This window comes from Eucalyptus grandis, chromosome 3 (genome assembly GCF_016545825.1).
Source record: "Eucalyptus grandis isolate ANBG69807.140 chromosome 3, ASM1654582v1, whole genome shotgun sequence".
Taxonomy (NCBI): domain Eukaryota; kingdom Viridiplantae; phylum Streptophyta; class Magnoliopsida; order Myrtales; family Myrtaceae; genus Eucalyptus; species Eucalyptus grandis.
In genome coordinates this window covers 27,779,391-27,791,260 of record NC_052614.1, presented here as the reverse complement: position 1 = coordinate 27,791,260, position 11,870 = coordinate 27,779,391, and the positions used below count along the sequence as shown (strand labels likewise).

The 11,870-nt window shown below is 36.0% G+C and overlaps 1 protein-coding gene across 3 annotated transcripts; it reads right to left on the bottom strand.

The window, feature by feature from the left end:
- Window positions 1-3,109: 3,109 nt before the first annotated feature.
- Window positions 3,110-8,211, bottom strand: LOC104419859 (MADS-box transcription factor 23-like). 3 transcript variants are annotated; one of them, XM_010031655.3, is made up of 9 exons: window positions 8,100-8,211; window positions 7,721-7,934; window positions 6,933-7,011; window positions 5,807-5,868; window positions 4,798-4,897; window positions 4,631-4,672; window positions 4,337-4,420; window positions 3,511-3,665; window positions 3,110-3,347 (listed from the first exon to the last, which is right to left on the bottom strand). In XM_010031655.3, exons 2-8 carry the CDS (start codon window positions 7,900-7,902, stop codon window positions 3,513-3,515), a joined length of 702 nt encoding a protein of 233 aa, XP_010029957.1. In that variant the 5' UTR covers window positions 7,903-7,934; window positions 8,100-8,211; the 3' UTR covers window positions 3,110-3,347; window positions 3,511-3,512. The 3 variants fall into 3 exon arrangements, with proteins under 3 accessions (XP_010029957.1, XP_039164454.1, XP_010029958.1); XM_039308520.1 differs by lacking the exon at window positions 8,100-8,211 and having other exon boundaries at window positions 7,721-8,081; XM_010031656.3 differs by lacking the exons at window positions 4,631-4,672; window positions 8,100-8,211 and having other exon boundaries at window positions 7,721-8,080.
- Window positions 8,212-11,870: the final 3,659 nt, after the last annotated feature.

Below are 11,870 nucleotides of genomic sequence, written 5' to 3'. Positions count from 1 at the left end.
TAATTATTTTTGTTGCATATTTACAGGTTATTTCAGAAATCTAGTGACTTGCATAATAAATTATGATCCTTATTCAGACTTTACTAATGACTTATTGCATTCCGCAATTATTCGTCAAGATTTCTTTTAAATACCTATTCACCCCATCTAAAATGTTCGTACTAGCTTCATCCCTTGGCATTGAAGTGATCGGTTTTTCACCACGACTTGCATTGAAATGATCACTTTAAATAAAATTTGATATTCAAACGATCACTATTTACAACTTTTATATAATATCGTTTAGAGATTATATATTGACTGGGCGGGCTGTCGAGCCACGTAGGACTGAAAAATTAATAAAATATGACCACATCAAATTTTCGATAACCCAAATCGAAGTTGGCACTTAAATGATAATTTTTTTTAAGTGGCACTTAAGTGATACAGAAAACACTTTTGACATTAAAGTGAGTGTCGCACACAACTCTTAAACATATAGTGTCCTTCTCCCAAGATTAGTCTGTTTGGAGCTTGGTATACTTGAGAGTCATGATGAGAATTGTTGCTTGTGTGAATTTCAAATTTCTTTTTGTTTCGATACTTTCGTCACTATTTCTAGCAGTAAGGTAAATTGCAATGGCTCCACTGGAGTTAGCTGCAATTTGCGAGTATAACTGAGGTTGATGTGGGGCATTTTTATTTTTATTTTGGTCATGCAATTAATTTCAATATTATTCGATATAATATATGGATTTGTCTAAATATAATCCGTTGCAAATGAACTGCCTCTAATGTGTCTTAACGCAAAATTAAGGACATCGATTCCCAACTATCACTCAAAAAGAATTCAATCCGGCCCACGTTCTTTGGTTGTGACAAGACTAATCCGTTTAAAGTTCTTTCCGGTACTTTAACTTCGTAATTAGAGAGATGCTACTTCATTTGTTAGCGGGCTTTTATTCTTAAGACTTATATGACTCATAAAAAATTCTCACCCAAACGAATTACCAAGTTCAGATTTTTACAACTTCACTCCGGCCCCGTGGCCTGAGTGCCTCTCTCTTAAACCCTAGGTCAGGAGTTCCGAATTTGGTACTGAGAGATAAGATGGTATTGCAATAGGTGTAATGACACCGTAAATAATTGAATATTTATCCGTTTTACAATTAAGTACATAAACTTCTTTCCATTCGATGAAGTATCTGAACTTTTGAAATTTGCCTCAATTCGAGCCCTTCACTAAAATTGCAAACAAAAAATGCTACCGTTTACGCTAATGCTATTAAATTATCAAGAATTCCCTACATTGGCATCTAATATGGTCTTTTGAGATGATGCAATGTTAGCAAAGACATATTGGACAACTATGATCATCCAAGCCAGCAAGCCCTCTTTCTCCCCATCATCTAACACCTAAATGAAGAGGACATTTTTGTTTGAGTAAGCAAGCCTCATCAACAGCTGTACTGGACTTATACTGAACAAGCGAGCCACAATAACAATATTGCATGACATGGTATTTTATTAATAGATGTTAGCACCTAAATTTTGACAATGCATTTAGGCATTCCTGGCTTAGATAGTTAGGGATTGATCATGAACCCTAACAAAAAGAATACTAGTTAAACTGCATATAGATTTTTCATTGGAGTTAATTGATTGAAGTAATGGGGCCTGAGTTTATTTGAATTATATGAACTAAGTCCGAGACAGTGGATTTCAATCAATCTTGTTAGATATAATTATGATTGCATATGCATGGCACATGGGGAATTATAAAATTGGGAAGATTACTTTATTTGATTGAATTAGGAGGTTACATACCATATATATCTTACTAGAATTACATGCAATATTATTAAAGATTGTTCATATTAACGTCAGTTGTGTCACATCAACATGAGTCAGTCAAATTTGGCCAGATGGACTGAATTAGTACAAATGTAAAAAGGTTTACGACTCAATTAGTAAAAAAAAATGTTTAGGATTGAATTAGTACAATTACAATAAATTTAAGATATTTTTTTTTGTATTTCTTGTGACACGAGCTGAAGAATTTGCAGAAGTGGCAGATGCCGTCCTTTATTTTAATTGATCATATTAAGGACACACATAATATCAAGAATTCACTTAGCTTGTACTTTTATAATTGAAACATAAGAAATAAAGGGAGTCTGAAAATCGCGAGTGGTACAAGAATAATTAATTATGGTATGGACCGCATTGTCCCATCATACAAAGAATCTAAATGGAATAAAAACGAGGCAAAATATACGTTGGCGGATCCACGTGGTTCGTTTTGCGTAGGGGCAAGTAAACAATCATGCGTTCACATTCGTAAAACCAGAAGCAGCATCGATTGTATTTGAGACGCTCGACCCTCGGTCCCCTATAACTTTTTGTGTTCACACGTGATGTTTCGTTAAATAATACATATCTAACAGCTTGAGGCGAGAGTAGTGGTGATTTAGGGTTTCTATGGCATGTGTGACGTTCATGCTCATGAGCTATGATCTTTCCTGCATTTTGATCTTGCTACCACTGTTGTCTTAGTCTGGAATAATACCGTTCGACACGCTCATTCTGATAATTCATAACCGTTATCCATAACCGGTTAGAGGTCTTATATGGATTGATGATGAATTCGTTGGACGTGATAGCAGTTCTTTTCTAAATTGATTACCCACAAGCTTGTGATACGTAGGGACCATCCAAAATAGGCAAAAAGGAAGAAAAACGCTTCTAAATGCTCTTCTGCGAACTTTGGAAGAAGCAGACGCTTAAGAATTTTCGTTTTTATAATTCTCCTGAGAAGTAAGGTAATAACATTTATAGTCATAAGTCCACTCATGATACATCCAGAATCTTCACTTGATGATTTGTAACTTTATTAATCAGCTCACTTCACTTCCTGCATTCCAAGGTTTTCATACCTCATAAATCCGCACGAAGGTTGTATTTCACTGAATCACCCATTCTCACAATTTGACATGTTGACCCTTATGTACCCTGATCGAAGGAAAAATTTAGAGGCATGGACTGCAAAAGCACCTGGTATATACTATAATGCTCGTGTTTTTCGTTTCACTGATCACAACAGTAAAAATGATATATAACATTTACTATATGGTAGTCGCATTTGTTAAGCAAGTACAAATGGAAGAACAAATTCCACACAATAGTTCATTTCAATTGACATGGATTTAAGATTATAGCTAATTTTAGTGTTAAATGTATGTAAAAGGTACGTCGTTTGAGAAAATGTAATTTCACACCACATGGATCCACTTTTATTAGCTAGTACACCGTCGTAGGAATTTATTTGTTGAGAAGTGTATCCGACAATCCTCAACGCCCATGACAATCTGCCATCAAATGCAACGAAGGATGAAGTGATCTTGTAGTTTGCATGCAATCAATTATTTTTGTGTCATATAATGGAAGAAAGAGTAAATGGAAGATGAATTGTATCCACTTGAAAAACCAATTCTTTTTCTCAAAATCTGCAAGGCAAAGCAAAATACTTACTGTTATTTAATTTCGGTTTCATGCGCATCCAAAGATGGGGCTTTTGGTTGCAAGCTTAGTTGGAGATGGATGCGTTCAGGTATATCATCTTTATCCGGCATTGCTTGATCGCTACTCTTGCTCATTTCTTTACTCGAACTAGTTTCTGCAGCAAACTGAGACAGAGGAACCGATTCTAAATATTCTTAAGTTGGGAAAACTATCGAGTCCGAGGTTCAAGAATTACAGGGAAACAACATGACTGTGACATGGGGAAACCCTATCTTAGGAGTTTGAAAGTCTTTTCTAGAGAAAATACTTCTAACTATTTGTAGAAGCATGATATCCCTATCAATGCAAATCCTTGTGCGAAGCACGTGAGTTCGCACTTTTCTCTCTAAAAAGATAACACTACTCATGGGGTGATCAGTTTGTTTGTTTGTTTTTTTTTTTTTTTTTGTTATACTCCTCTCTTCTATGTACATGTGTGTGTAGTACTTATGGGGATTAAACCCTTCACCAACAGAGCTGCATGCCTATTGGTAGGGTGACTGGGTTTGCATAGACAGAAACGATGCTCTCTAAAAGGACCCAATAATCTCTCTTTATTGAGATACAGATCCCACGTGGAGAAAAAATTTTGCATCTGTACGTCTCATCCTTTGCTCATATGGTCATGTGAAATCTATATAATGACGGATTGGCTTGTCTATTTTGTGACAATTAGTTCAAATATTTTCCTTTATTTTGACCCATGTGTATGATAAATGTCTGAAACATAGAAATTTCGTAGTGAAGGTAAACAATTCCTTGATTGATCTATGGGCTTTAAGGAAAGTGTACGTACCTCCCCCTTAATTTCTCTGTGATCTTGACTTAAGACTCTCAACTTCTTCCGCAATTCTACATTTTCTTGTTCAACGTCATCAGCCTGCAACCCGAAAAGAAATCAACTATCTACAGGGATGAAACCAATCTAATGTAGGTTAACGAGAGAGAGAGAGAGAGAGAGAGAGAGAGAGAGAGAGAGAGAGAGAGAGAGAGATCAACTATCTACAGGGATGAAACCAATCTAATGTAGGTTAACGAGAGAGAGAGAGAGAGAGAGAGAGAGAGAGAGGGATATATTTCCATGTGAAACCTTTCTCTTTAGCTCCCTCATTTCTTCCATGAAAGTCTGGTCCTATTTAGATGAACAGTAACAAATTATAGTAATCATATTACGCAAAAGCATGCCGAGAATGAATTAAATAAAACGAATCAGGATATTTCTTGCACAACAAATGACAGGGTCTTCGCATGTATTACCTTCCTCGAGCGGACATTCTTCAAACCCATCTCTAACACATTTTCCAAGTTTTTCAAGTCCTCCAAACTTAGTTTCGAAAGCTCTTCTCCCATCAGTTGCCTGTGTACTCGAGGATACTGAAATTAACTGCTGATGCTCAATTTTTTGACAAAACATTCAGGAAATACTGTAATCACATGCATCACTTTTGAGCTGAGGACCTCAAGTTTTCGTAGTAGACTTGATTTTTCATACATGACTTTCGGATTACCAATACAAGAGCGAACACTTGTTTAGATTTATATGTATAGACATGATCCGTATGATACTAATCATCGCCTCATTTCTTTGCGATCAACAAACTAAAACAAGAATTCTACCAATGAGCCTCCGGTTACGAAAAGGTCATATTTGTTAGCTGCAGGTACATTCATTAATTGTTACTTAAGACTTCAAATCTAGCCAACATTGACAATGGCATCCGCTCGTGCATTTGCATTGTCTTTCATCTCCTTTGGGTTTTCATTATACTTCAAAGTAAATTTGGGTGACAGAAGAAAATATTTAAGATGATTTTTCAACATTTAAAATAAAGCTTACACGTGTATAGAAAGAATTTCTATACGAGGTTGTCATACTATGATTTCCCTCGCTTTAGTGTGGTCCTAGTTACATTAAACTCTCTTGTGCAAGCCAGATTAGAAATAACACATGAAATTTAATGACCATGGTGGATGCACATGCGAAACAAATTGGGGCAGAAACTAGCTCTGATACCATGCTAGAAGATCAAACTCAAAAGTACAAGTTCATAGATGAAAGGAAACCATGTGTATATAAAGAGTATAGAACCCAAAATCAAATGATGTAGGATATTTCAAACTAAATATTTAACCACTTGTAGTACTAGTGAACCTTAGCTTGTATAGATTATTGAAAATTCTGACTATATGTCGGTCATTTCCAAGTTCAATTAACTCTCGGTTGGATGGAAAAGGCAACTTGTAACCAACTAAGCAGGAGATGTACCTGTTGTATTTCTGCAGACACCTCAGCTGTTGCATCGTGCTCTCCGTCTCCTTTTTCAAAAACTGAAGGATTAAAATTAGTGCACGCAATTAGACTCATCCAAATGATTATGAATTTTCCATATGGATGCTGCATTAAACTTTAATTGCTCTCTAATCCTTTAAACTCCCGTTTTTACTCTGAATAGTACTAATCTAGCTCTCTCCGTTTTGTTTGAATGTTTGCGACACAAGAATTGGCGGAGCTAGTGGAAAAGGCAAAGACTTTTAAAGAACATAAGTATAAGATCACACGATTTACCCATCTGTCTACTACTTTAATCCTTTGGATACTAAGAGAGGAGCACAAAATTTTGTTAGCATCGAAGTTGAGTTCTAATACTTTATGTTCCCTTTCTCGGAACTGATTATCTTGTTCACCTTATCTTGTTTATCTTATTTTCCATTCTTCAACTTCACGTACAAATCCTCATTCTGTTTGCTCTAATTGGTGGTGCTTTAAGATTAACATATCTTATATATAAGCTTCCATCCTACCTTACATACTTGCATCATGCTCTACCTATATGTTGAGAATAAGCTTTCAGATGGATTGTAATGTTCCATAGAATTTTTCACATGGTATCAAAAATGGAAGTCTTAGATATAATTAAATATATAAAGACTGCCATCAATTTGCATCCCTTACCATAAGTAACTTTCAGTGATCAGCCAAGTTCCAACATGCACATGCCTAGAGAAACTAAGTGAAATCACACCTCCATTAATTATCTCGATCTTTTAGAAGAATTGATAGTGATCTCACAATAAATACAAAAATCATACATGTCTCACGATGTAGTGTTTTAAAAGCTCTAGAAATATGATATAAGATGTTTTCACAAATCTAGTTTGGCTAATTGTTTGGGTCTTCTCCATCATTGATTAGCATCTTGTGCCCATTCATGAATTTTTTTTTTTTTTTTTTTTTTGAGCAACGCCCATTCATGAAATTACATGTGCAAGCTTTTGACGTGACTTAAAGTTGAACTTCCAATTCGGTCAAGCAAACGAGAGCACAAAAGAAATACCTAGCTATTACTAGTTAAAGACAACACGTGAGCTTTTACTGGGTCTTTGCCATTTACCTGGATCTCCGCGGCAGTCACATGTTGTTGCTGGTTGTCTCGCTTCGTTTTGTTATAACGCTCGATAACTGAATTAATGCTAAAGAGAAAACACAATAACAATTTCAAATGCTGCGTGAAAAATGCAAGAACAGATTTCTTGCAGATTGTCAAGTTCATGAAAAATCCACGAGGCACATCCTTCTTGTATAGACTCGTTCGTACTATTTAGTTATTTGTAATCCCCTCATCTATATCAGATTTTAAACAAACAGATTCTGAGCAATGAAAGACTAGACATCGCGCTTGAAGAAATTTTACTTCTGTGACAAATTTTCAGAAGATTTGTCCTCTTTTTTTTTTTTTTTTTTCTGCAAATTCTAAGTTTTAAGACAAAATGAAAATGCCCTTAGTTTCATCGGCATTTTTTATTGGTCAAAGGTAAATCGAGATTCGAACTAGTTGATGAAAGTCGATTTTTGAAATACTTCTCCACCATATTTTGTCAAAATGGAGTATTACGTAAAATGATATAACTTTATTTCTCGAGAAAATAAATGAATCTTTTTGGAATGATTAAACGGATCAAAAAGTCAAAATATCTTTAAGCACGGGATCTAGCTATTTTGATCTCCATCTCGGCGAGAGGCTGCAGTTAATTGGACTGAAAAAGGGAAATATAGACCTCCAATGGATTTCATATGCCCAATTTTTCCTACCGAAATTGTTACATCTTTTCTGCTCTCTTTATCAGGCACCAAGAAAAGTTTAATTGTTGATGGAGAGAGTGAGAGAGAGAGAGAGCTCACCTGGTGCTTGCGTACTCGTAAAGCTTGCCAGTGCAGGAGAAGATGATGACACCAATCTCAGCGTCGCAAAGAATCGAGAGCTCCTTTGCCTTCTTCAGTAGCCCAGTCCTTCTCTTGAAGAAAGTCACTTGCCTGCTCTTCGAGCAAGTAATCCTTCGGATTGCGATCTTCCCCTTCACCATCTTCGCTTCTCACCACTTGTGAGCAGATCTTTCTAGATCAAAAAGGATGATGGTTCTTTTTTTCAAGAAAGGATCAGAAAAAATGATGAAAAACTGGCTGAAATGAAAGATGATGGCGAAGAACGGCGTTTCTCTGACAACCCTTGTGATTATAAACTTCCAGAAACAGAAGAAGACAACAGATCAGTACGACTTACGCCTTCTTGGTTAGGGTTTTAAATGGATGGCGTCACAGGATTGGAGATTGAAGAAAGTCGTCGGTCGTCTTGAAAATGGCCCCTTCAAGGTGCAGTTCTCCGTAAGTAGGGCTGCCATTTGATGGGGGTCCACGATGAGGGGGGAAGAACTTAGAGGCAACGTAAATCATTTTAATATTCGCAAGTTTTTTTTTAATGAAACGGGATTAGTTATAACAAAGCCCATTATTTCAAGGCTTTTTTGGATGATGTTAGAGTGTGGTTTATACTCTCCATCGATATGATGGAACGGGTCCCCACAGTCAGAGAGCTGAGAAGAATCTTGGCTTTTGTACAAAAACAAAGCACATCAACATATAATATCACTTCATCCATGAGAAAGTGGAACATAAGGTTATAGTGCTAAAAAAAATTGATGCACAAGTGAATAGTGCAGTTTTCTTTTACCAAGGCAATAAATGTAGAAAAGTTTAGATGATGTATAATTGTGTTATGTCTAAAGAAGCATGTGGAGTATTTGCCAAGTGGGAAAGTGTTGGGGTGTGATTCCTACTTCCCATTGATAGAATGGTACGAAAGGCTCACTCAAATTCTTATGTTTCCATCATAATGAAGTGATAATGCTAGTACGAGTACCTAGAGGGGGGTGAATAGGTTTATGAAAATTTTCTTGAAGATTGCACAATACTTAGACAGATGAAGTATTAAAAAATCAATCGTAAGACTGAGTAAAGGAAAGAGAGAATTAAACACGAGGTTTATAGTGGTTCGGCTTGATTCAAGCCTACGTCCACTCTTTCGCACCGACAGCCGATTGGCTGGATTCCACTATGAACAAAGAGATGTTACGGTGTTGATCTTCCTTGATTTCTCGATGTAGATGATCTACTACACTCGCTCAAGGTATCACCAAGTATAAACACTCTCTGTGTATACAATTTCGCTCGAACCGTATCGACTAACAATCAAGGTTCTTCGACTGGAATTTTTCTATCGATCACACACTTAAAACAACTAGAACGTCTTCCTTTTATACTCCTTTATGCCATCATAGCCGTTGGCACTTACCAAAGGAATTCCTCCAATCTACCCGTTGGACGGAATCAATTAAGAAGATCATCCGAGCTATTTAAGGAATCGATGATAGCCCATCAACTCGTTCGCCCATACAATCGGATTTTGGTTTCAAGAATAGAACATTCCAAGAATGTTTCGTCGACCATCGGATCTTTAATTGTTCTTAGATAAGAATCAAAAAATCCGAAGTGATTATCCAACCAAGGGATCTTTTCTAGAGGATTGGATCGAATCCCCAACCATATACTTCGGCTTCAGATATCCTTCGCCACTGGATTAGAAAGACTGTCAGTGAGAATAATTTTGAGTCTTGAGTCTTGAGTCTTGAGTCTTGAGTCTTGAGATTACAAAGTCTTGAGACTTTAAATTATCGATATTCAGACTAGACTGATAGAAATGTTTTGTCAGCTTCAAAATATTCTGGAAAGATTTCTCCAACATGAAGTACAATAGATTGGTGTAAAGTGCTAATTATAACAGAATTTGCTTATGGGTGTAGCTTTAATTTAAGGGTGAATCAAAATAAATCATTGTGTCTCAAATTCTCTTTCTCACGTTTATTCTATATTTCATTGTGATTGTGCAACAAACCATTCGGATAGGGCAAAGAGGGATAAAGAGAGGTGTCTGTTTATATGAGAACTAAGATCCACTTACCCCGGTCTAAGTCCATTTCTTCGACACCTGTTTTCAGCAATTGATTCATGTAGTTAATTATGAAAAAGTTCCTATCATAGGTTCTCAATGGACATATACTTAATCCAATAAAACAAACCGTGCAGTGCATAATATGGCCAATGGATAATGTATGTGTTAAATTTGGTACCGTGATTTAACAGTTGTGTGGCTTATATATGTTAAAAAATGGAAAGACGAATGGTTAGTTGATTCTACTTGGGGGAGATGTGAGCTTGGTTCTACAAGAAGATATTTTCTTGCTCTGCACCATATATTAACGATCTTGTACTGCATATGGTCAAAAGTAAACTTGTAATTCTCAAGTCATGGATAAAAATATATTTCTTCAGTTAAAGCTAATTAATCGCTAACAATATGTTCTATGTAAAATAAATTGGCTAACGGTATTCTTAATACAAGAAAATCGAAAGAATATATACTGATTTAAATCTTTCTTGCGACCATAATTTAGCTTTATAGTCTACTCTAAATTTGATTTTAGATAACCAAGAAAAGCATATAAAAAATGAGATATATCCGAGTTACGTAATTTTATGGCGGCGGCACAATTAGAGGTTTTAAAAATACATCAATATCTTTCAATTCTTGATGCAATATCTAAGATCAGGATGCATAAGCCTATCCTTTTGGGGTTCCTACTTCAAACATAGAACGACCTCTATAAAGGAACAAGGAGCAACTGTTTTGAGCTTATTATGAACGTCATGGTGTAGGCTATCAAACTCCACAAATCGAATTAAAAAGAATCGTGAGAAAAGTTAATACACATGCTTGAATCATGAATTTTAATAAAAGATGGATGATATAAAAATGATTTAGATACAAATCACAACAAGAAACAATTTTAAAATAGCGTCCAATAATATCGATTCATTTCTAGAAGGTAGAGTAAACTCATGCAATGAGTTATAGTTGAGAGAGTCCAAGATTATTGCATCATTTCCATGGAAAAGAAACTAAGTACTCTTAATTGATGCAAGCTTCATTAGAATTGAAGTAGTATCCACCACAACTACATTAAACCAGCACAAATGAGAGACAGAAGGCAAGCATTTTGCATTTATTAAATTGCGCATCTAAGTGAAACCAATAACAAATTAGAAAGTGGCCTTTATAAACTATAGCATAGGAAAGGGACTTCTAATAAAATGTGCATGCATGTAATATTACCACTATCTTTTGCGAGTACCAAATTAAAGTTTACACGATAGAACCGATAACATCATTAGGGTTTGACTTGTTCATGAATATGATGAGCGACCCATCATCAAATTTTTCCGATCCACATGCTTGTGGAACCTCTTAGCAATCATTCAAGGAGGACAACATGGTTGCTAGGATTATCGAAGAGATTCAAGTCGCAACCATAGATGATTAGCATAAAATATCAAGTGTGAACACATCGTGGAATATTTCGTTAATCATCACGCATTTGACTAGTTCTGTGTCCTTTTATTCATCTATTCATTTGTCAGCGCATTATTCTAGATGTGCTTAGTATTTAATAGAATAGGCGGCATCTCGATCTCTGTCCCGTCCATGTCTTTATGTGCTTTTCTCATGATCCGCTCGGGCGGGCAGAAAAAAGAAGAAGGACGTGTTAAGTGCTATGGATATAATATTGGTAAAGTAATTATGTCCGAATTTAAATAAGGAAAATTAAAGGGTTGTCCAAGTAGTGACAAAATTCTTGTGGACTTGATTGCGGCGTATGTCAATGAGGCCATGTCTATGATGGACATTGGGCCACGATGTAATAAGCCGGCCCAGAGTATTAACTTGGTAAACTGCAACGTTTTTTCCAAGCACGTTAACGGACTAATCCTAAACTAAACCCTGGAAAAATTGAGTGATCTGATTGGTGGTCCCACCGAATTCACGTGGTTCCTTGAGCAGGGAATTGTATCCGTCGTGGAAATATCTAATTAAATTATATGAAATGTTTCTCAGACAATTTCTTCTCTGTCAAAGGCTCGCTTTCTCGCTTTCTCTTGA

Bases quoted from the DNA above. Each gene is read 5' to 3' on its own strand.
- LOC104419859 (XM_010031655.3), bottom strand. From the start codon at position 7,902: ATGGTGAAGGGGAAGATCGCAATCCGAAGGATTACTTGCTCGAAGAGC. The intron at 7,012-7,720 runs GTGAGCTCTCTC...TTTTCTCTTTAG, and splicing joins TACGAGTACGCAAGCACCAG to CATTAATTCAGTTATCGAGC. The intron at 4,421-4,630 runs GTTTCACATGGA...TTCGGGTTGCAG, and splicing joins TGAGGGAGCTAAAGAGAAAG to GCTGATGACGTTGAACAAGA.